At 41.5% G+C, this 25,557-nt stretch overlaps 1 protein-coding gene across 1 annotated transcript; it reads left to right on the top strand.

Moving 5' to 3' along the window:
* Positions 1–25,557, top strand: STARD7 (StAR related lipid transfer domain containing 7). The gene is made up of 8 exons (XM_035001003.1): positions 1–803; positions 11,566–11,774; positions 12,121–12,170; positions 13,628–13,738; positions 13,819–13,901; positions 14,355–14,454; positions 21,235–21,319; positions 22,168–25,557. The coding sequence occupies exons 1-8, from the start codon at positions 484–486 to the stop codon at positions 22,350–22,352; spliced, it is 1,143 nt and encodes a 380-aa protein (XP_034856894.1). The 5' UTR covers positions 1–483; the 3' UTR covers positions 22,353–25,557.

Genomic DNA, 25,557 nt, shown 5'->3' on the forward strand with positions numbered 1-25,557 from the left:
AGGGTAGGTTGTAGGCGAGCAGCGCGTGTGGCGGACGCGGAACGCTTGGGACCTCACCTGCTGCCGCGGCTGAGCCGCCCACCTCGCTGCTTCCCAGGCGCTCTACACCACGAGCCCTGGAGCCGGGTTGAGGACGCCAAGGAGGCAGGGGGCCAACGGGGCTGACCGGCGTCGGTCCGTCGGGTTCGCGGCCCTAGCCTACGAACGCCTCTTGGCAGCGGTTGCGGGGCCACCCCCGCTGCTGTGCCATGACCGACTCTCTCCGCAAAGGGGACTCTTCCTCAGCGGTTGCTGCAGAGAGAGATGAAAAGCCTGTTAGATCGTGAGACGAGTTCGGGGTCGGCCAGTTAGGAGCACTTGGCATCAGGCCGCAGCGCCTTCCAGGGCTCGTTCCTTTTGCCCTCTGAGGAGGCCTAGTTCGCCGGGCGCGCGTCGGGGGGGGGGGGGGTAAGGGGGAGTCTGGGCGGAGCGCGCGCAGACGACATGTTCCTGCGGAGGCCGCCGGCCCTGGCCGCCTGGCTGGCGGGCGCGGCGGCGGTGGGGCGCGCGGGGGCGCGGGGCGGGGGCCTGCTCGCCCTGCTGGCCAATCAGTGTCGCTTCGTGACGGGCCTGCGTGTGCGGCGCGCGCAGCAGATCGCGCAGCTGTACGGCCGCCTCTACTCGGAGAGCTCGCGCCGCGTCCTCCTCGGACGCCTCTGGCGCCGGCTGCGAGGCCGCCCTGGCCATGCCTCTGCCTTGATGGCGGCGCTCGCTGGCGTGTTCGTGTGGGACGAGGAGAGGATCCAGGAGGAGGAGCTGCAGAGGTGAGCGGGGCGGCGAAGTCGTTTGTGTTCGCTGGGGTGGGGGCCGGTCAGGTTGGGAGGTTGGCACGTCGAACCCTGGGGCCTGCCTTTTGGCTCCGTGTCTCGCGTTTACCCGGTGGTACTTGAAGTGGCGTTGCAGTAACTTGATCCTGTTTTAGCAGATCACGTTTTTATTGCCTCTCTGTGTTAATTTCACTTGTCGGGTTAGAAATAACGAAGTATAGGTTAGCGTAGGAGGGAAGACTTTGAATAGGGAGCGTGACACTGAAGAAATAACGTTGTAAAAAATACATTAGATATTGAAGGTAACCCATTGTTCACGTAATCTCTAACTCATCCAGAAAGGTGCAAACTCAAAATAGGTTTTAAATTTGACCTAAGGGTATGGTTATGCAATTATGAAATTACTTCATTCCTCATGGGATTTCGTGAGAAATGCCGGGAGAGCTCTTTTGTTATCGTGACTCTTGTGGCTGGAAGGGATTTTTGTCTTCCTCAGATAAACCAGGGGCTCAGACATTTTAACCTGCAAAAATTAGGTCAGATTTTTGCTGCTTTAGCTGGAACTTAGGAAATACTGTTTCATTAGGCTCTGAAATCACGCTGTCATCATCAAAACTTCTGTGTGAAAAAATGCAGTACCACTGATTGAATTTGTTAATCTGTGGTTTTAAATCTGAGCCCTTAACAGTTTTCAAGTAATGTCATGATTTAGCTCTGATTTGATTTAACTCTCACTTTACGATGTCTCTCTTTCCTTTTAACCGATGTTCCTAAACTGCTCTCCCTTCCTTCTAAATTTGTGTTTCCTAATAAAACTTTACAAAAATAGGTGGTTGGTCCTAGACTGGTTTTCTGATTCTTGCATTAGTAGATATTATTAGTATATAAGTAAATAGAAGATTTACTAGTCACTAAACGTCCACCTTGAGGATATAAATTTAAAACTATAACAATCTTGGGGCACCTGGGTGGCTCAGTCGGCTAAGTGGCTGCTTTCGGCTCAGGTCATGATCCCAGGATCCTGGGATCGAGCCCCGCATCGGGCTCCCCGCTCAGCGGGAAGCCTGCTTCTCCCTCTGCCTGCCACTCTGCCTACTTGTGCTGTCTCTCTATCTCTCTGTCAAATAAATAAGTAAAATCTTTAAAAAAAACAAAAACAAAAAACTATAACAATCTTATTCACAAAAATGTTAATATAATAAAGCATGATAGGGAGTTTGCCTAATTTCTGTTAGTATTTTGCAACTTGTCCATTGGTCTAATGAAACAGGTTCAGGTGTGAGAATATTTATGGGAGGAAAACTTTTAAATTAAATTATCAATTAACTGTTTGAATTTTCATTCTGTTTTTGATGATGAAACAGCCGTGTTCCACAGTAGTCAAATTTGAGAGGAAAATTCCCAGGAAGAGGAGAAAGACCAGAAAAGGCCTACCTGGTGCAAAAGAGAGGGAAGATGTTTTTGGGTGGGAATTGAATAGTGTTGGGGGCCTAGGTGGTAGATGACATTCTTTGGCTTACTTCATGTGTTTTTATGGATAGTATATCCTGGAGCCTCTGTTTAGTAAGTCTGCCATTAGCAGGAGCTAGGAAAAAAAAAACGAGATAAAAAATGAATGTGGTAAACATTTGAGTCAGTAGTTACTACCCATTGTGGCAGAAAGAGACCAGTTGATCACCAGGCCCCATATTCCTTCTATTTCCCTCTCTCACCTTTTTGGGCTGTCTCTGAAACCTAGGGGCAGTTCAAACATTTTTTATTCAAATCCAACTCCTGAAAAGGTATTGCTCTCTGTTAACCCACTTGGGAATATCATAAACTCAGATTAAGGTCAGGCAGAACACATAAGGTGCCTTTTTGATCCTCCAGAGTTGTTATTTAGCAAAGGCTTTCATTTACACTTAATTTTCCAGTTCAAGCCTGAATTCAGTCATATACTTAAAATTGGATGGTGTCCATTTTGCGAATTTTAAAAAAATGCTTGTTACCTTCTAGGGCGACAAATATGCTATTAACTGTATCTTGATTGTAAAGTGGTTCTGTAGGTTTCTCATGTTTCTAATATTTTGTCTTTTATTGAATAAAATATTTCGGATTCAGGTTAATTTTCTTTGCTTAAGTATTCAGTTTACTTTAAAGGAGCCATTGCTGGGGCTTCTAGGTAGCTCAGTCGTTAAGCGTCTGCCTTTGGCTCAGGTCATGATCGAGCCCCGCATCGGGCTCCCTGCTCAGCCAAGAGCCTGTTTCTCCCTCCCACTACCCCTGCTGTGTTCCTTCTATCGCTGTCTTTCTCTCTGTGTCAAATAAATAAATAAAATCTTTAAAAAAAAAAAAAAAAAAAGGAGTCATTGCTGAGGTTGTCATAGCTAGTTTAGAATATCTTTTTTTTTTTTTTTTTAAGATTTTTATTTATTTGAGAGAGAGCGAGCACGGGCAGGGGGAGGGGCAGAGTGAGAAGCAGGCTTCCTGCTGAGCAGGGAGCCCAACGCGGGGCTCCATCCCAAGACCCCAGGACCACGACCCGAGCCAAAGGCACTCAACTGACTGAGCCACCCAGGGGCCCCTAGTTTAGAACATCTTAGATTTTGTTCTAGTGAAAGGATTTTGGGTGGCTTCCATAATGGAGCACAATTGAATGTGCCTCAGGACAAGTGCATTTTTTTTTTCCATTGTATAATGGAAGAAGAGCATGATTGTACCATGGCCACTAAATCACAACATTTGGTTTTTCTGTGCTGTTTCTGTACCGTCTTTTCCTAGTACTATCTTTGAATGTGTGCTTTAATGTGGTATGTGTTTTTTCTTATGTTATTTGAGTACTATTCAGAATGAAAAGGAATAACCTTACTTTCAGTTCTCTTGTGCTTAAGAACATCTTCACAAATAGAATCTCATTTATCTAGCAACAGGAAGAAAATTTGAGAAAAGAAGTAATTTGTACAAAGTGGCTTTGATTGATGGGGGACAGGTGTAGAAATCAGGTCTTTTAATGGTTGGTCTAGGATTCTTACCCAATTGGTTTCACTTAAGTCAAACAGAATAACTTTCAGTCACTATTTTTGGTACAGAATCACTCGTCCTTTGAGCCCAAGGCAGATCTTATGGAAAAATACAATAGTAATTTTTTATTGTTTTGGAACATTAAAAAATTACAGGAGGGGCGCCTGGGTTTCTCAGTTGGTTAAGAGTCTGCCTTCGGCTCAGGTCATGATCCCACAGTTCTGGAATTGAGTCCCACATGGGGCTCCTTGCTCAGAGGGGAGTCTGCTCCCTCTGTCTTCCGCTCCCCCTGCTTGTGCATGCTCCTACGTGTGCTCTCTCTCTGACAAATGAATAAAATCTTTTTTTATTTTTTAAAGATTTTATTTATTCATTTGACAGACACAGCGAAGAGGGAACACAAGCGGGGGAGTGGGAGAGGGAGAAGCAGGCTTCCTGCCGAGCAGGGAGCCCGATGCGGGGTTTGATCCCAGGACCCTTGGATCATGACCTGAGCCGAAGGCAGGTGCCCTAATAAATAAAATCTTAAAAAAAAAGTTACAGGAACAAAAAGAGGAAGGAAGTTAAGAAATATGAAAGGCTAGGGGAAAATGTTCCATTAGCCCCTCCTCTTTTTAAAAAAGTTACAGCCCATTGCTCCAGAAATTTGAGTAAATAAGTGCCAGTAAATTTCATAAAGAAAATTGTTGTTTCCCATTTTTGTCTGTCAGGGCATTTACAACAATTTCAACTTTTCATTATGTTATTAAATAAATGATCAACAAAAAAAAACCTTTTTCTTTTTTGCCACTGTCACTTAAAGATTTTTTTACCTTAGATCATCAGAACTACATAAAACCTGACGTGAATTTTTTACATTGTCTTCATTATTTTACCATTAACCAGTTGGCCCAGAATTGCAATGAACTAGCTGATGTCTTGTATTTCTTTTTTTTTTTTTTTAAGATTTTATTTATTTATTTGACACAGAGAGAGAGCACGCACAAGCAGGGGGAGCAGCAGAGGGAGAGGGAGAAGCAGGCTCACCAAGCAGAGAGCCTGATACGGGGCTCAACCCCAGGACCCTGGGACCATGACCTGAGCCGAAGGCAGACGCTTAAGGACTGAGCCACCCAGGTGCCCTGATGTCTTGTATTCCTTATGTCTCATGACAGTTATACTTGAAAGTCCCTAACTTTGACAGTGATTTGGAATTTAAGGAAGGGATTATGTGAAATGAGGCAGTTGTCTTGCTGAAATTACTAATTACAGGGATGGCTTCATTTGAATCATTTTGGACCTTTATATCAAACTCTATATACTAACGTCAGGACCTCCTTCCTATATGAGCCAAAACTGGTTATACTTATTACTCTGTTTTAATAGTTTTATGCCTTCGGCTTCCATACCTTTAAGGCCAGCCTTTCTCACATATTGAAATGACTAGTTTTGGAGAAAGAGAAGCATTGGGTGTCTTTTCTTGATCCTCTTACTAATCCGCTGTTACTATTTGGGAATAATCTCTTTTGTCCTTTCTTATTATTTAAGTCTCAGATAACAAGGTTTAGACACCCACCATGTCCAAACAAGATTTGGCGCAGCAGGCCAAAGAGATGTATGGTGAGAGGTTTTCCTTCTTCCACATACATGCCCACTTTGGGCACCTGTGTGCTAATTATGTCTGTTATGTCAGCATTTAGAAGTTGAGACCCTTCAGAGGTTGTTGAATCTGGGGACAAGAATCATTTGCATTTCATGATGCGGTCTTGAGTCAGCATTTAGATTGTATTTCAAGAATGAATGTCATTCTTCACAAGACATTTTTCTCCCCCTCTGGGGACTTAGTCTCATAATTTTAATCAAGGCCATCTAGTGACCTTTTAATTATATAGGAGAGGTTGATTAAGCAGTGGGTCTGAAGCTCTGTACCACCTTAGCAGGCCATTAAAAATACTGCATATAGGGCGCCTGGGTGGCTCAGTTGGTTAAGCAACTGCCTTCGGCTCAGGTCATGATCCTGGAGTCCCGGGATCGAGTCCCTCATCGGGCTCCCTGCTCGGCGGGGGGTCTGCTTCTCCCTCTGACCCTCCTCCCTCTCATGCTCTCTGACTCTCATTCTCTCACAAATAAATAAAATCTTAAAAAAATACTGCATATAGTCATATAGTTTAATTTTCTTAAAATCTTACTACTATGTAATTTTATGAGTCCCTGATGTAATTTTATTTAATTTTTAAATATTTTATTTATTTATTTGACAGAGACAAAGCGAGTGAGGGAACACAAGCAGGGGGACTGGGAGAGGGAGAAGAAGGCTTCCCATTTATCAGGGAGCCTGATGTGGGGCCCGACCGATCCCAGGACCTGGGATCATGACCTGAGCTGAAGGCAGGCACTTAACGACTGAGCCACCGAGGCGTCCCTCTGATGTAGTTTTAATAAGGCATTTCTGCCCTTCTTCATTATATGATAAGAATGACATTCAAGGATGGTGCTTAATTTTTATTGAAGAATGACTTACTAGTCCTGAAAAGTGTCATAATTGGTGCCATGTGATGCCTGAATTGTTCTCTAAGCAAGTCTAGCTGTGGTTTTCCTTTTGCTTTCTCATGAAAGATCCTATTGTGTATTGTAAAGTTCCTTCCCTATTTCTATATGCGTTTGCAGTGGTAGCAGTGAATCCTGTTTTGCAATTTTTAATTCAAATTAAAAAATGGTTAAACTTTTTTCATCAGAACATCAGTATAAATTGTATTGGCTAGGGTTCTTCGTTGCAAATGAAGCTGATACTGGTTGACTTAAGCCGAAAGGCATTAATCAAAGGGATTAATTAAAGGTGTTAGGTCACTCAGGGCATTGACAAGAAGGCCAGAATACAGGTTGGCCAAGAGAACAGCCAAGACCTGCTGTAGGGATAATCTCCTCAGGGCAGTGTTGCTGGTTTTGTTTTCCCTAGATTGCTTGCACTGCTGGACACTCAACTCCTTCAAAATCACTGAGAATAATCTCCAAAAGATCCTGTGCCTTGTATTATTTCCTCAAGATTCATACCCTCTACCAGAAGTGTCTAATTAACCTTACTTAAATTAGGTGCTGTGCTCTAACTGCTAGGGCTTGAGAGGGGGCTGTATCCCACCTATTTTGGGATTCTCCTCAATATGACAAGATTTTGGGCAGTCAAAACAACAAAATGTCCCCTGTATAAATATTTTCATCAAAGTCCAAAGTTTAAAATTCAGAGAAATGGAATTTTAGAGCTAATAGAAACCTTCAAGAAATAATGTCCTAACTATAGGAGGAAAAAGTGAGGGCTTTACAGGTAGAATGACTTGCATAAGATCACACAGCCAGTGGGGCGCCTGGGTGGTTCAGTCGATAAGCGCCTGCCTTTGGCTCAGGTCATGATCCCAGGATTTTGGGATCGAGCCCCGCATTGAGCTCCCTGCTCCACGGGAAGCCTGCTTCTCCCTCTCCCACTGCCCCTGCTTGTGTTCCCTCTCTTGCTGTCTCTCTCTCTGTCACATAAATAAATTTTTTTTTTAAGATTTTATTTATTTATTTGAGAGAGAGAGAGAGAATGAGAGAGAGAGAGCACATGAGAGGGGGGAGGGTCAGAGGGAGAAGCAGACTCCCCGCTGAGCAGGGAGCCCGATGATGCGGGACTCGATCCTGGGACTCCAGGGTCATGACCTGAGCCGAAGGCAGTCGCTTAACCAACTGAGCCACCCAGGCGCCCTGTCAAATAAATAAAATTAAAAAAAAAAAAAAAAAAAAAGATCACACAGCCAGTTGGCAGAGTCAGGACTGGAACACAGATCTTTATAGTCACCATTACTTTGGGTTGCTCTAAACTTTTAATCTTGGGTTACCAGTATGACTTTGAATTTTTGGCTTTTAAAGTAATGTATTAATGTAATCTTTCAATAAGAACTTGAATTATCGGGGCCTACTTTCATATTTACTCAATTTATTCAGTAAACATTTGAGTGCCTGATGTTTACCAGGTACTTATTTGCTAGGAGCTGGAAATACAGATATGAAAGAGACTGATTCTGGGACGTTAGGGAATTCATAGTTTAGTAAAGGAGGCAGATACAAAGATGAATTAATTATAATATAATGTGATATGTGTCTGTACGGAATAAAAGTAAATGTATATGGTCAACTCTGCCTGGAAGTTAACCTTGAACCTTACGTATTTTTGAAGGTTGAAGAGGAGTGGGCATTTCAGACAGAGTATATTAGTAGTGTCTTCTTCAGTCTTGAATAGCAGGAGTTGTATATGATAGCCAGCAATCTTTGTTTCCTAACTGCTATTTAAAGGTTAAGGGGAAAATACAAGCCATGGTTTTTTTGTTTGTTTTTAAGATTTTATTTATTTGAAAGAGGGAATGAGAGCACTGGTGTGTGTGAGGGGGTGGGCAGAGGGAGAGAGAATCTTCACCAGGCTCCACGTGGGTAAGGTTAAGATTCTCTCTCCCTCTCCCTCTGCCCACCCCCTCGTGCTCTCTCTTTAGAAAAAAAACAAACAACTTAATGTTTCAGATATATAAAAAGACTTTAACGTGAATGTTACAAATGCAGTTATATATTTTTTAAAGAGTTTATTTATTGATTTTAAAAGGAGAGAGAGCGCACATGCCGCAGAGGGGGAGGGAGAGGCTGGGACAAAGAATCCCAAGCAGACTCCCTGCTCAGTGCAGAGCCCTATGCAAGGCTCCATCTCAGGATGCTGAGATAATGATCTCAGTCAAACCAAGAGTTGGTTGCTTAACCAACTGAGCCACCGAAGCACCCCCAAATAGTTATATTTAAGAAATAAAATATAGGTAAAGCCTCCTCTCTACCTTTGCCCAGTTGAAATCTCCTCTGTCCCCCAGATTATCTATCCCAGTTAGTTGTATTGTATGCCTTTGTCTTTATATGTATACGTCCCTAAAAGGTATAAAACAACACAAAAAATATATGGAATGTTTAATAATAATAAATATCTTGAATGTTTTATTTTTTATTTTTTTTAAAGATTTTATTTATTTATTTGACAGAGAGAGACACAGTGAGAGCAGGATCACAAGCAGGGGGAGAGGGAGAGGGAGAAACAGGTTTCCAGCGGAGCAGGGAGCCTGATGCGGGGCTCGATCCCAGGACCCCTGGGATCATGACCTGAGCCGAAGGCAGACGCTTAACAACTGAGCCACCCAGGCGCCCCTCTTGAATGTTTTAAAGCTTTAGGCAGTTCTAAACAAAATACTAACAAATGGAATCCGGTAATATATTAAAAGGAATAGGAACAGTGGGATTTATTTCAGGAAAGCAAGGTTAATTCATATAATAATCAGTTTAATACAATACCTTAATAGAATAAAGGACAAAAACCACACAGTCATCTCAGTATATGCAGAAAAGCATTTGACAGTCCAACCTCCTTTCATGATAAAAGAAAATAAAAAGCATTCAACAACTAGGAATAGAACAAAACTTCCTCAATTTGATACAGGGCACCTACAAAAAACACAGCTAACAGTTTAGTGATGAAAAACTGAAAGCTTTTCCCCTGAAATCAGGAATAAGACAAAGATGTCTGCTCTCACCACTTCTATTCAACATTGTACTCCATGTTTTTGCTAAAAACTACAAAAGATCATTGCAAGAAATTTTAAAACACATAAATGGAAGATCTGTGTTCATGATTGGAAGACAATATTGTAAAGATGGCAATACTAGTCATACTGATCTGTAAATTCAACACAATCCCTGTCAGAATCTTAGCACACTATTTTGTGCCAATTGACAAGCTGATCCTGATACTTCGATGGAAATGAAAAAGACCCAGAATGGTCAAATCAGTCTTGAAAAAGGACAAAGCTGGAGGACTCACTCTCCCTGATTTGAAAACTTAATAGCAAGCTATAGTAGTTCAGATGATACGGTACTGGCATAAGGATAGATCTATAAATTGTTGGAATAAAATTGAGAGTTTAGAAATAAACCCTTAAACTTATGGCCAATTGATTTTCAACAAAAGTGCCAAGACAATTCAATGGGGAAACAATAGTCTTCAGATGGCACTGGGACAACTGGAGATGCACATGCAAAATAATGAGTTTAGACCCTCTACCTCACACCATACACAAAAATTAACTCAAAATGGATCAAAGTGTAAACTAATACTAAAACTCTTTTCTACTACTAAAAATTCTTAGAAGAAAATAACAGATGTAAGTCCTTATGACTTTGGATTAGGAAGTGATGGGTTTCTTAGCTGTAATACAGAAACATAAGTAATCAAAAAAGTAGATGAATTGGACTTCATCAAAATTAAAGACTTGTTCATCAAGGGTCGCTATCAAAAAAGTGAAAAGACAACCCACAGAATGCGAGAAAATATTTTTAAATCATATCTGGTAAGGGACTATTATTCAGAGTATATAAAAACTCTTTACGATTCAACAATAAAAAGACAACCCAATTTAAAAATAGGCAAAGATTTCAATAGGTATGTTTCCAAAGAAGATACACAGGTGGCCAATAAGCACTTGAAAATATGCTCAGCATCATTAGTCACTGGGGAAATACAAATCAAAGACCACAATGAAATATACTTCTCACACCCACTAGAATTGCTAGAATCCGGAAGATAGTTATTGTCTAATAACAAGTGTGGGCAAGGATGTGAAGCAGTTGGAACCCTAATATATTGTTACGACTATAAAATGGTGCAACTGCTTTGGAAAATAATTTGGCACTTCCTCAAAAGGTTAAACATAGAGTTGCTATGACCCAGCAGATCCACTCTTGGGAACCTACTCAAGAGAACTGAAAACCTGTGTCTACATAAAAACTTATACACAAATGTTTATAGCATTATTATTCATAATAGCCAAAAAGTAGAAACAACCTAAATGCCCATCACCTGATGAATGGATAAACAAAATGTGATATATCCATTCGGTGAAATATTCAGCCAGAAAAAGAGGGAACAAAGTATACCATGAATCAACCTTGAAAATATGCTGAGTGAAAAAAGCCAGATACTAGAGACTATATATTGTATGATTCTCTTTATATGAATTGTCCAAAATAGGCAACTTCATAGAGACAGAAAATAGATTAGTGGTTGTCAGAGGTTATGGGGAGGCAGGACTAGGGAGTGACTGCTGATGGGTATAGGTTTTTTGGGGGGATGATGAAAATGTTCTGGAATTAGTGGTGATGGTTACACAACCTTGTGAGTATACTAAAAAACATTGAATTGTAAACTATAAAAGGATGATTCTTATGGAATGTGAATTACATTTTTAAAAGAGGGAAAATATGTAATTGTTTAAGTTTTATAATCAACCCTTGAGGTAGGTCTTGTTATTATCCTCATTTTACAGATTAAGAATAGAGACTAAGTAGTGTTTTAGTTAATGAATGTTGGACTGGGATTCAAACTCAGGAACTCGAGTTTTCACTACACTTTATACTGTTTTAAACCCACACCACTCTTTTTTTTTTTTTTTTTTTAAGATTTTATTTCTTTATTTGAGAGAGAGCTCACACGCACAAGCAGGGGGAGTGGGAGAGGGAGAGGGAGAAGCAGGCTCCCTATTGAGCAGGGAGCCCGATGCAGGCTATATCCCAGAACCCTGAGATCATGACCTGAGCCGAAGGCAGACACTTAATCAACTGAGCCACACAGGCGCCCCAACCCACACGATTCTTATACAAGTCAGTGTATGGACAAGGATTGACTACAACCACCTGCACCATTCCTTTTATTTTTTTCCTTTTGCAGATCTGTTGATGAAATGAAACGGTTGGAGGAAATGTCACATATGTTTCAGCGCTCTGGAGTTGAATGCCACCCTCCAGAACCAAAATCACAGAGAGAAGGAAATGAAGATTCAGGGGGCAAAGAACAGCCATGGGAAATGGTGATGGATAAGAAACACTTTAAGCTCTGGCGGCGCCCTATTACAGGCACCCACCTTTACCAGTACAGAGGTGAGCCCAGCTTGGCTGCCTTGCAGGTGTTTTCTGTGATTGCCCAGATTTGCAGGACTTGTGTTCTTTATACTCTCTAAACTGTTCTGGTTGTTGCTCAGAAAATTTGCCATGGTTTCCTGTTTTTTTGTTTTTCTTCTCCCAGATGACAAGCATTTCAGTGTCTTCATTACTATACTTTGCTGTAGGTTGTCTTTGTCTTACTTTGCTGCCCCATATGACGTCTAGTTTCTGAATCTGCCTTTAAGATCTGTCAGTACTCTATAATTGAAATGCAGTTAAGCAATAGGAATAAGGTGAGTGATGAGGGTGTGGCAGACATCTCTTGTTCTTCTTGTCATTCTAGTTTTTGGAACCTACACAGATGTGACACCTCGGCAGTTCTTCAATGTTCAGGTGAGTAAATTTTTCTTCTCAGATTTGGAGCTTCTAAGCCTAGAAATCCACTCAACTACTGTCCACATGAATAATTTCTTTGACTCAGAAGACATGGTTTCAGTACATCCATCTGTCTCTGTACCCTTCATCTCATGTCAGATAGCATCTGGGTAAACATTGGGCTTACCATTCTTTGTCCAGTGGGGATGAGACCAATTCTGTCCTCTCACAGGGCTCTTGGGAAGATTAAATAGAGGAATGTATTTGAGTGCTTTTAGTATATTTTACAAGGTTTTATAGTTATTTTTTCCTAAATAATTTTGAGGGCAAGTTATATTTGTGGCCCTTTATTCCAGAATCCTTCAATGTATATTTCCTAAAATTAGACATATTCTCTTAACCATGGTGTCATTATCAAAGTCTATAAATTTAACATGGATGCAGCTCTTATGTAATCTTCTGCTTTTATTCTGGTTTTTATCTGTTGACCCAATGATGTCCTTTGTAGCATTTTCCTCTTCAGTACAAATCCAGTCAGGATTTAGGAATCTGGAACATTTCCATAGTGAAGGTATTTATTTAGTAAAGATGAAGAGTGTCTCTTCGAAGACTGCTTTCTTCCTTGGGAAACGTATGAAAAGGGGAGATGGGATCATCCAGAGTTCTAGAAAAAAAATTATTTTCCTTCCTGGATATTTCACTGTTTTGTCAGGCTTTCTGGAACTAATTGATTGTAACACCCTCTAGTAATACGCAAGTGCACACTTCCCCCCAAGCACTGAATTTTACCAATTCATTTGGTTGGTTTGGATGTATATGATACGTCTTATTTCGAAATTCCCTACGTACTAGTCATGCTAGAAATTAAAAAATATGTTACTTGCATTTCTTTGTGTGAGGTGTCTGCTCATACTTTGGGTATTTTTGTCTGTTTAAAACTTTAAAAAATTGTTTTGCCCTTACACGTTTATATCACTACCTATTACATTTTCCTGAGACCTGTCTATCACAGTGTTTTTTTTCTTATGTTTTCCTTTGCTTTGTCTTATTTTAAGATTTTATTTATTTATTTGACAGAGAGAGAGAGACAGCGAGAGAGGGAACACAAGCAGGGGGAGTGGGAGAGGGAGAAGCAGGCTTCCCGCGGAGCAGGGAGTCCGACGGGGGGCTTGATCCCAGGACTCTGGGATCATGACCTGAGCCAAAGGCAGACGCTTAACGACTGAGCCACGCAGGCGCCCTTTTTTTTTTTTTTTTTTTAATATTAACTTTCAAGGTAATGCTGTTGGCCTATAAGAAAGGATTTTAAAAGACTTATCTCTAGTAAACACAGCCCTGTCTTTCACACTTTGCCACTTTTAGGTCAGGTTACTGTTTCAGAATAAGGTCCTTGGGTCAGGTCCAAGCATCTGGAGAAACCTTCTGCAACTTTGTTTTGGATTACCTGGGTCTTCATATCTTTTCTCTTTCTGCAGCTGGATACAGAATATAGAAAAAAGTGGGATGCCCTGGTAATCAAGCTGGAAGTGATTGAGAGGGATGTGGTTAGTGGTTCTGAGGTTCTTCACTGGGTAACCCATTTTCCTGTGAGTATTTTTACTACTGTTTTTACTTTTATCACATCCACGTGGGGCATAACACTAATTCTGCCTATCCTTTTCTTCAGTATCCGATGTACTCTCGGGATTATGTTTATGTTCGACGGTATAGCGTGGATCAGGAAAACAATGTGATGGTGTTGGTGTCACGGTATGTGTGGTTACCTGTGGCTCCTGCTGAGTTCCTTTAACTGTGTCCTTCATATGTCTGGTGGGAGTTTGCATGTTCTCAGTGCTGTTACGAGTGATGCTAGTACCCCATCCATCCCAGCTAGAACATGAGTGGGCTGTGACTGGTTACCACAGTCTAGGAAGATTGAAGGGATCTATGTACGCTTTTCATTAAACCATTTCTTTAGTTCCTTAGTGTTGATAATTAAAAAAAGAAGTGCTCTTTTCTTCAACATGAAGCCTAGTGAGCCAGGAATCACCAAGGAAACTCACTTTGTTTTTAGAACCTAGTTTTAATTCATTTTAGTGACTCTTCTGTTTTATTTTAAAAATTAGAGCCAGCTTTTTAGATTTTCCTCTTAACTGTAGCTCTCATGCTGTTTTCTTATTTGTAGACATTACTAAGAATTTCCTTAACTTTTCTCCTTACCAGTGCTGTGGAGCACCCTAGTGTTCCAGAGTCTCCAGAATTTGTAAGGGTCAGATCGTATGAATCCCAGATGGTTATCCGTCCCCACAAGTCATTTGATGAGGTGAGTTTTACATCATCCAAGAGAGGATGTGTAGTGGCTTTGGGATTTTCTCAAGGAATGCCTTTTGTCTGACCTGAGAAGGGCAGTGGTTCTCAAACTTGGCATGCATCAGAGTCCACTGGAGCTTGTTAACATACAGTGCTTGGGTATGGCCCAAGAATTCTCATTTTTAAGAAGTTCCCAGGTGAGGCTGATGCTCCTGGTTTGGGAACCACTGCTATTGGGTGATATACCTGGAAGATCCCCCAGGGCAGAGACTAATGACCCACTGACTCCCATTCGTGGGAGAGACAGGAAAAGACTGGCTTGTGGTTAGCAGCATTCTTTAGGAACTGAAGGGAGCACCTTTTCCATCAAAATTTCACCACAGTGGGCAGAACACTTAAAACCTTTCTGGACTTTTGTATCCTTATCTGTAAAATGAGAGGGTTAGACTAATCCTCTCAGCCTTCTTTAAAATTCTGTTGGGGGCGCCTGGGTGGCTCAGTCTTTAAGTGTCTGCCTTCAGCTCAGGTCATGATTCCAGGGTCCTGGGATCGAGCTCCCTGCTCAGCGGGAAGCCTGCTTCTCCCTCTCCCACTCGCCCGCTTGTGTTCCCTCTCTCGCTCTCTCTGTCTCTGTCAAATAAATAAATAAAATCTTTAAAAAAAAATAAAATAAATAAAAATAAAATTGACCTTTCTTTGAGAAGAATATTTTTTTCAACTTAGGGAGTGTTTTATTAATTTTTTTAGCCAAATTTCTGTTGAGTTTACATACTCCACTGGTTGCTGTTTTTAGTTGTATTTCACTTTATAACTAAAGGCTTCGTTTTCTCCCCATTACTTTTGTTTTCGTGGTGTATGAATTGTGTACTTTAGTATGGTTTTGTTTTCAACAAGTTGTTCTATTTATACTGCCTGAAGTGGGACTTTAAATATGAGAGAAGTGGTGGTTCATTTCAGTCAATGCGGTGTTTGACTCTTAACAGGGAGATCTGTGTGTTTACTTGTGTAGTATTTTTAGAGCAGTGTTTTTCAAACCTCAAATTGCTCCCCATTAGTGGAAGACAAAACTATTTTAGTGCATTATGATCAGCTTAAAAAGAGAGAATACATAGAATAGAAATCATCTGAGTGTAAGCATATTTCATGAGACTTTAGTTAGATAAATATGTATGAATGTGTGTGTAGGAGGCTGAGAGGGAGAACTGGTTGCAGTGTAAAAAGTATTATTTACAGTGTGTCATAGTTAAAAATGTTTGAAAGTCCTTACTTTAGAAGATCGAAAAGAAGCAAGGTTACTGTCCATGGCTAGTCCCCTTTATGAAGGGGAGCCTAGGTCAGGCTGGAGATAGTGTGGGAGGCAGACTTAGGCCTCACTTTTTTCCTTTACATTGCTTTTGAAATTTGGACGTTGTCCATTTATTTCCAATTGAAAAAACTGAATTGAGTTCCAGCATTGCTACCTTTAGAAATTGTGACCATGAAGCAGCTAAAGCATCGTTTAGCACCTAGCAGAGTGTGTTGCATCTAAGTAGGGATAAAATAAATAATTTTTCAGCTGAGGTGGGGGAACAGTAAGAGTTATCTGTAAAATTCTTTTAGTATATTTGTGGCAAGCTCTTACGAAAAAGGTAAGATTTGAGTTGATTCTTATGAAAAGGCAGACTGGATAGAGGACAACAGGATGTGTAGAGGACATGATATACCTAAGATCAAGACAGGAATGAGCCATGAATATGTTCAGAGTCACCACTTAGAAAGGACGGTTGAGATTACAGAGGAGTGATAAATTACATTGACCATGTACAGAGAGTACTTGAAAACCAGGTGGCTACATTTGGACTGCCAGATGGGATCCTTGAGCCAAGGTATGGTGTTTTGTTTAACTTCTTATTAGGGAAAATTTGAAATGTATATGAAAGATAAAGAAGTAGAATAGTATAATGAACCTTCTGTATCCATCCCCAGCTCCAACAGTCATCAACTCATGGCCGTACTTGTTTTATCTGTATCCTTTCTTGTTCCTTTTCCTGCTGTCCTGATTATTTTGAAACAGTTTCAAGCTTCGCTATAGAAGAATTCTTCTGTAGATACTTAAGTGTTTATCTTGAAGAGATTTTTGAAAACATAACCTCAGTGTCCTAATAATCCCTAGTATCAAATAATCTAGTTAGTGTTTGAATTTTCCTGATTGTCCATGAAATTTTTTTGGAGTTGGTTTATTAGAATCTGGACCCAAATATGACCCAGACACTAAAATTTGTTCATACTATCTCTTGAGTCTTTTGAAGTCAGTAAGTTTCCCCTCTTTTTTTTTTTGCAGTTGTATTTGTTGAAGAAGCAGGGTTCTTTGTCCTGGATCTTGATGATTGTGTGTTTCCCCATTGTATCTATAGTGTTATTTAACATGTTCCTCTGTCCCTTGCCTCTATTTCCTGGGTATTGGTAGTTATTGATGAAACCTGAGGCTTAAACAGATTCAGGTTGGTTGGTTGTTTTGGGCAAGACCACTTTTTATTAGAAGGCAGGTGATGTTTGATTGTCTCTTTCTTTGTGAATTTAGAAATTATTATTGCTCAGATCCATTATTTCATTAGTGGTATAACAAAATGCTGATTCTGTAATTCATTTATTTCCACTTACTAAAATACATTAAGGAAAAATTTTCTCACCAACTGTTTGTTTTCCTTTAGTTTACATAGGAAAGGGAAGTAAGAAATGGTTGATTTGTTTCCTTTATTTATGAGTTTGAAAATAATGAATTGGTTCTTTCAACCAGGGATCCTCCAAAGGTTAAGTTTTGTTTTTGTTTTAAAGAAATACCATTAGTCTTTGCTATAGAAGAACCAATAGAAGACTTCTATAGGTATATCAGTTTTTAACATGTTTGGTTAGTTCTAATCCATTACAGTTATTTTTTTTTTAAGATTTTATTTATTTATTTAATTGACAGAGAGACAGCAAGAGAGGGAGCACAAGCAGGGGGAGTGGGAGAGGGAGGAGCAGGGAGCCCAATGTGGGGCTCGATCCCAGGACCCTGGGATCATGACCTGAACTGAAGGCAGTCGCTTAACCAACTGAGCCACCCAGGCGCCCCATTACAGTTACTCTTACTGACACTCAAATTGCCCCAGTATTGGCCATTAGGAGCCTCCTTTTAACTGGCTTGTCCTTTTGACTGGACCTCAGGGGCTCTCTTGTTTTCTGGTGTTATAAGATGTCCTAGGTTCATCTTGTAGTATAGTTTTAGCTGTAAACCTGGAAATTAGCATTTCTTTAGGGAGCCCTGGTTCCTTTTAAGAAGATGTCATTTAAATTAAACCAGGATTTGGTGGAGCATGTGACTCTTGATCTTGGGGTTGTAAGTTCAAGCACCATCTTGGGTGTAGAGATCACTTAAAAATAAAATCTTTAGGGGTGCCTGGGTGGCTCATTTGGCTAAGTGTCTGACTCTTGATTTCGGCTCGGGTCATGATCTCAGGGTCGTGAGATTTAGCCCGGCGTCAGGCTCCGTGCTCAACAGGGAGTCTACTTGAGATTCTCTCTCTCTCTTTCTTTCTCTCAGATAAGTAAATTTTAAAAAATAAAATAAAAAATCAAATCTTTAAAATAAATACCAGAATTTGGCTTCTAGGAGTACTCAGAGCTATTGGCTTGCTCATTGTCTTTAGGCCTGAAGCTAGAACTAAGTAATAAATGTTGCTTATTTGTTTTAAGGATAAATCCTAAGCATGTGCTAATATTTTTAATTCATATTTCAGACGAAAGTTTTTATTTATATTTTATATCTTACATCTATCATCTTTTCCTGTGCTGGAAAATTCAACTCATCACCTGAGCATAACTACTCATTGGCTTTAACCTGAAATACACACACACCAGCCTCAGAATAATACCACCAAGATCACCAGTGATGGTGATTTAAAATTTGTATTTTTTTTTTTTAATCCTTAGGATGTGTACGCAGTGTACAAAATACTGTGTGTGGTTTTTTTTTTTTTTTTAAGATTTTTATTTATTTGACAGAGAAAGACACAGCGAGAGAGGGAACACAAGCAGGGGGAGTGGGAGAGGGAGAAGCAGGCTCTCTGCTGAGCAGGGAGGCCGATGTGGGGCTCGATCCCAGGACCCTGAGATCATGACCTGCGCCAAAGGCAGACGCTTAAGGACTGAGCCACCCAACCCCCACCAAAATACTGAGTTTTAAAGTTACTTGAAATAGGTGCTGTCTTTGTGCTTTTTCCTGCTGACTCAGTTCATAGTTAGGTTCCTTGTTTTCTATTTTACTTTTGATTTTTAGATACTGCTTTTTAAATTTAATTTTGTTTTATTAAATTATGAAAGAAACTTATGCTTCCAAGTCAAATCTGTAAAATAATAACTATTCAGAGTGATTTTGCTTATATCCCTGTTCCTTCCTTCTTCCAATGGGTAATAATTGTTTTTGTTTGGTTTCCTTTATTTATCTACCTACCTACCTACCTACCTGTCTGTCTGTCTATCTAAGATTTTATTTATTTATTTGATAGAGAGGGAACACAAGCAGGGGGAGTGGGAGAGGGAAAAGCAGGCTTCCCGCAGAGCAGGGAGTCCCGACGGGGAGCTTGATCCCAGGACCCTGGGATCATGACCTGAGCCGAAGGCAGACGCTTTAACGACTGAGCCATCCAAGCGCCCCTGGTTTCCTTTTTTAAAATATAAACAGCGGGGTGCCTGGGTGGCTCAGTCGTTAAAGCGTCTGCCTTCGGCTCAGGTCATGATCCCAGGGTCCTGGGATCGAGCCCCGCATCAGGCTCCTTGCTCGGTGGGAAACCTGCTTCTCCCTCTCCCAGTCCCCCTGCTTGTGTTCCCTCGCTGGCTGTGTCTCTCTCTCTGTCAAATAAATAAATAAAATCTTTAAAAAAAAATAAAATATAAGCAGTGGTGGATGAGAACCCAGATCTCTTGACTTCCCAATCCAAGTGTTTTATGGGAAGAATAAAATCTTCTATATGTATTAACTCATTTACAGCCAGCCTTTGTGGTGGATAGTGTTAATGTTTCCACTGGACAGGTTTTACCTCTCCTTTCTTTTTTTTTTTTCCTTATGATTTTATTTATTTGTCAGCACAAGCAGGGGGGAACGGCAGGCAGAGGGAGAAGCACGCTCCCCTCTGAGCAAGGAGCCCAACGCAGGACTCAGTCCCAGGACCCTGGGATCATCACCTGACCTGAAGGCAGATGCTTAACCGACTGAGCCACCTAGGCGCCCCTCTCCTTTCTCTTTACTTCTGTAGTATTGATTCTGTGTCTCTGTTATGGCATCTGTTCTATCGGTTGAAAGCTCCTGAGGGCAGGGACTAGCACATTTTTGTTTGCTCTAAGTATAGATACAGTGCCAGACATGAGGCAGACATTTAAATACATGTTGAGTAAATGAATAAAAGATTAAACAATTCATTCGGGGGAAAAAGAAGATGGACTTTGGAGTAAAAGCATGGGAATTTAAAGTTGTAGTTCTGCTATGTGGAGTTGTGGCCAGTCTGCTTTAAAAAGTGCAGACATAAAAGTGGTTATCTCTTACCCCTCTCCGTGGATCATAATTGGTTCAGATCTCTCGTAGGATCAAGACACCTGGAAATCTCCTTAATTCCTTGTCCTTCACTGTAATAGGCAATGAGAGGGCTGAGCCAAAAAGAGTGGGTGCATAGTCCCTGTGGTCAGAATCTTGGGTTTATCTTGGCTGTCATTGAGTATGTAGATGACCTTGGGCAAAGTTATTCTTTGTGCTCAGTTTCCTCCTTTGTAAAATGAGGTAACAGTACTACGTTACAGGATTGTCCCAAGTTGGGAGCAGTTCACTGTTAAGTGCTCTATAAATATTTGCTGTTATTAGTCGTCGTAGTAATAGTAGAGTTTATACCGTTTTGGTAAAGATTAAGAGCGTTAAACATTTGAGGGTACGTGTTGGAATTTTCAAGAACACCCTACATTTGAAAATTCGCTAGAAGGACTCATAGGACTCAGCATATAGTTGTACTCTTGACTAAGATGTGTTCTAGTCATGTAGTAAGGATACACAGCTGCATCATAAGGGAAGAGACAGGCAGAGCCTGTAGGAATCCACATGTAGGCTTCCTCCTGCTCTATCTCCTGTGAGAGGTCACACAGAGCACATTCTCCTTCCAGCAGCAAAAATAGAGCAACAAAGGGGCGCCTGGGTGGCTCAGTTGTTAAGCGTCTGCCTTCGGCTCAGGATCGAGCCCCGCATCGGCCTCCCTGCTCAGCGGGAAGCCTGCTTCTCCCTCTCCCCCTGCTTGTGTTCCCTCTCTCGCTGTGTGTCTCTCTGTCAAATAAATAAAATCTTAAAAAAGCAACATGTCTGTGATGTTTCTGCCCAGAGAAGCCCATTAGAGGCTCAGCACCCAAGATTTTTATTGAGGGCTGGTCACATAGGGATCCTCTACATAGCATATACCAAAATCCCTGATGTGCCAGAAAGAAAGCAGGTATTCAGCATAAACTGTAATGTTTGCATGAACAGAGAAGAGACAGGGAGCCATTCTTACCAGTACACTGTTGACTGGGAATACTCTGGGAGCCAAGTTCCCTGATACCACCTGAGGGTCAACCTTGCAGGCTGGCCTTTCTGTGGATAGCGACCTATGCGGTCTTCAGTATTAACTCTTTTTTTGCACAGGGTAAAAAAATGGCACTGTCTGCCCCAGAATCACATCATGATTATTCTGTGGTACTGGATATGGAAGCTATGGTGGGTAATTCAAGTATCATTATTTTTGCTGTTCTTCTTTTCCAGAATGGCTTTGACTACTTGTTGACATACAGTGACAATCCCCAGACTGTGTTTCCTCGCTACTGCGTTAGCTGGATGGTTTCCAGTGGTGAGTGGGCACTTGTATACAGGGCCTGGAGCCTGGGTTGAGCATTTTGTTTTTCTCTAGCTCTAAATGGCAAGCAAGAGGATTAGTGCTTGTCTAATGGGAGCACTTCTGGGGAAATTAAACATCCTTCCAAGTCCATTCTTGAATATTACAAAGATATTGAAGCCTCTAGCTGGGCTTTGGAGGGATGAAAATTGTGGAATCCCAGAAAGCAACATGTGCCCAGAAGGGAATTTTGAGAACATTTGCTTAATTCCTTAAATATGGACTGTGTACATTAATGCACTTAATCATTTCTTCTTTTTAGATCCTGTTGGAGGCCATAAAATCTAGTGTAGAAAATGTGGTTGTTATAGGATAGTATTCTGGGAAAGGGGGCAACCATGTGTCTTGACAAAGGCTACACATCACAGCTGTAACTGCACCTTTTCGTTCCAATTCCTTGCTTGAAAAAGCATTCTCATGTGATTTTCTTTCTTCTGCTTCTCTGTAGGCAGCTTCTGATACCTCAGAGGGAGAACGGAGAGATTAGGTGTTTCTGTTTGATATTTGTCTAAATAAAATTGGCAGATATTTAGGCTGTGCTACTGATAAGTGATTTTAATCACCTAAAAGCCTTTGGGGATTTATTGGCTTGATTGGCACCCCTTTTCTGAGGATCTCAAAGGTCATGGATTGTTTTCACTTCCCATGCATTTTGGGAGGCAACTATCACTCAGGTTGTCAATCAGGCTGTGATCTCTAGAAGAAGGAATTGGCTCCCTACCATGAAAGAAATAGGCCGTCTAATTTTGAGCATACTGTTGGTTTGTATTTCAGCCTACCCATATTTCCCCCTCTCCCACCAGGCATGCCAGATTTCCTGGAGAAGCTGCACATGGCCACTCTTAAAGCCAAGAACATGGAGATCAAAGTAAAGGACTATATCTCGTCTAAGCCTCTGGAAACCGGTAGTGAAGCCAAGGCTACCACCCCATCTTCCGAGCGGAAGAATGAGGGTAGTTGTGGCCCTGCCCGGATCGAGTACGCTTGAAGGGCTTTGGGATAAGAAGGGACAGGCTGCTTCTAGCCCTGTCTCAGTCCCTTATCTGCTACAGAACAGGGACATGTATTCGAAGGCGTCTGCTGTAACCACAGGGCAAGATAACTCAGTAAGTGGTGTCCAGTTTCATTCAGAGCCCTTATTGCTCTTTATCAAAACAGAAGAAGGAGGCATCCATGGGGGCGTTGTCATATTCTCAGGCCAAGCATCTTGAAATTCAGTATTTCACTGAGCTAATCTGGAACAAACCTCACCTCAGGCCAGAAGGGGACAACTTCTTTTTGCTTCCTCTGAGTGGTTTCCTCTGCCAACATTCCAGTTCCCACCATTGGTTCTGCAGCACTTGGGATTTCCTTCAGTTCTGAAGGTCCAACTGGAAAGTGCAGTTGGCTGGTTGAGTCTTCAGTGAGGGGTCATGGTGAGTGCTCTTGGTAACAGTTCTAGTGTTGAATGGACGTGAACTGTTGTTTGGCAGTGTAAGTGCCTTGTCCTCAGCCTGCTTCTATCTTAGGGACATCAGGTTTGTACCAAGAAATTTCTCTCTGCCTCTCAGTACTACCCTATTGACTCGCCCTACCCAAAGCAGTTTCTTTTGCATTGGTCAGTTCTTCTGTATTCATGGACTATATTAATTTGGATCATCGCCTCCTTCCTTAGCTCATTCACCAAGAACACTGGGAAATTAGTATTTTCAGATGGTGGTTTTCTGTGTCATCAGTGTTTTGATAGGGTTAATGGCAATTCTCAAAACATTCACACTTTAGGTTTTATTCTTTTTTTTTTTAACCTTTGTGTCAAGTAGGAATTGGGAAATGGAACAGGATTTCTCCATAGTCCCACTGTATGGAAAACACCATTTTGATTCAGGCATTATTTTTCACACTTCAGGTTTGACTGGATGCTGAGGACATGTCCATCTTGGAAGGCTAAAGGCAGAGGAATGGGGGTTGGGCCACTCCCTTGGAGCTCTCAGAGCTGTAGACAAGCCGTGTGAACAAATAGATGTAATCTTCCCCCAAATACTAATATAATGGGGATGTGGTTTATCTGACCCTCTTGTTCCTCTGAAAATTTTTTCTTCCTCTCTTCAGAGTTAAAGCAAACTACACTGTTTGGATAAAGTCACAATCAGATGGTATCAGTTTGGCCTGGCTGATTTTGCTTTGGTCATGTTGCAATCTGACAGGAGAATAGGGATCAAGTTTTCAATACTCCCTCCTCTTTTTTCCCTAGAATTTAATGGCTGGATTTTTCCCTACTTGCTGCCCTTTTGTGTTGAAAGGGGGATCTAAACCTCAGACTGACTTAAAGCCCTTGACATTTTTGTTGCCTGTTAAGTTTTGTGCCAAGGAAATAACTGCACCCATCTTTTCATGTCTTGACTTCTCTGAGTGGCTGGCAGAACAGAAAGATGATGTCGACTGGTCCCAGCTTCTTTTTCATCATTTCTTTCTTCTCATCCCCAGGACTTGACAGAAGCCAGGGAAAGTTTCCCTGGGTTATGTCTGAACTTAGCACCTGTGATTGTTGGGGCATGGATGGGTGTGGGCAGAGTGTGTGAGTGCGCAGGTGTTAATGAGCTGTGTGTTGCTCATGTTATGATTTTTGGCAACTTGACTCTGTAGTTGGGGTCAGTCACTTATGACATTGTAATGATTTCACTTCTAACTGTGACATTTTTATCAAATGTGTGAATAAATATATAAAGATTGGTACAAAAGAGTGTTTGTGTTTGGACATGTGGTGGTGGGAAATCTTGTATATTGGACTAATTGTTCCTTCCTGATCAGAAAGTTGAAAAGAGCATTTCTACTCAGGGTTGGCTCGTGGAAGTAGCAGGGTGTGGTCTTCCTTGGTAGGGCTGACACACAACTAACCACTTTGCCTTGACCATGAGCCCTTTCCAGGTGATCGGTTTGGCAACTGAAAACAAACCCATCTATTTCCATTTCCTTGTCTTGATCTGTTAACCCATATCCTTTGCTTTTAAAGAAGGATCAACTTGAGGAAATAGTGTTTGAGCTTTGCTGACAGTGAAACTTGGAAAGGAAGCAAGGAAAGGAGGAGAGGATTTGAGCAAGCCAGGTCTAGGGTAGGAGGCAGACCAGGGCTCTGGCTGGAGAGGGAGGGTGGTGAGCTCAAACCCCACTTGACTTGGTGGGAAGTAGGGTCACACAGGCAGTTTTGCTAGAGTGTCAGTTTGTTGCAAGGCAATTGATATATTAGAGCTACTTTAGAGCATAACCTGAATTTTGAGTTTATGTATGATTCTGCCTGTGGGAAACAATAGGTGAACACAAATGTACACCTGAACTATTAAAACTCTTTTCTCCAAATTGTTCTAAGGTAATCACTGGAAAGCTGTCTGTACTTGTAGATTACTTGTTAGACGTTATAATGCTTATGGGTGCACATGTGTCTGTATAACCTTAAATTTGGAAAGTTGGTGGTTCTGGCCTCCGTCCTGCTACAGAGGCCCATGCACATGGCTTCCCTGACGTGGTTCTCTAGGCTCTGTATTAACACTTCCCCTGAGAAACATCTGAGTTCTGAGAGCAACATTTCCATTGTTGGACAGCTGTGTCTTTCAGGAAGTTCTTTACATGGAGACTAAATGTGCCACCTCCTCGTCTACCAGTGGGTCAAGCGGGTCAAGCGGGTCAAGCCCTGTCTTTGGAGCGACACAAGAAACATGTTCCATGGGATAGTACTTCACGTTCTTGAAGACCGTGCTCATGTGACCCTAACCTTTTCCCAGGCTTTATGTCACCAGCAGCTTCAAAAGTCCTCCCAACTCTATTTTGAAAAATTAAAATAAAACCTTGTACATATACCCTTTCCCTACCATTGCTGGTTGTTAACTTGCTATGGTGTGTGCTTTGTCTTTATATATACACTTTGCTGTGGACTGAACTGTGTCTCCCTAATGCCCAGTGTGATAGGGTTGGAGATGGGGCCTTTGGGTGATGAGATTTAGATGAGGTGGTGAGGGTGGAACCCTCCGTGATGGGATTAATCCCTTTATAAGAAGAGACACCAGAGGTTTGCTTGTTCTCCCTCTCCACCATTGTGAGGTCGCAGGGAAGCTGTTGGCAAGCCAGGAGAGTGTTCTCACCAGGAACAGAACTGGGCAGCATCTTGATCTTAGCCTTTTAGCCTCCCAAACTGTAAGAAATAAAGTTGTGTTGTTTAAACT

The sequence above is a fragment of the Mirounga leonina genome, unplaced genomic scaffold (genome assembly GCF_011800145.1).
Source record: "Mirounga leonina isolate KUSES-001 unplaced genomic scaffold, KU_Mleo_1.0 Mir_125, whole genome shotgun sequence".
Lineage (NCBI taxonomy): Eukaryota > Metazoa > Chordata > Mammalia > Carnivora > Phocidae > Mirounga > Mirounga leonina.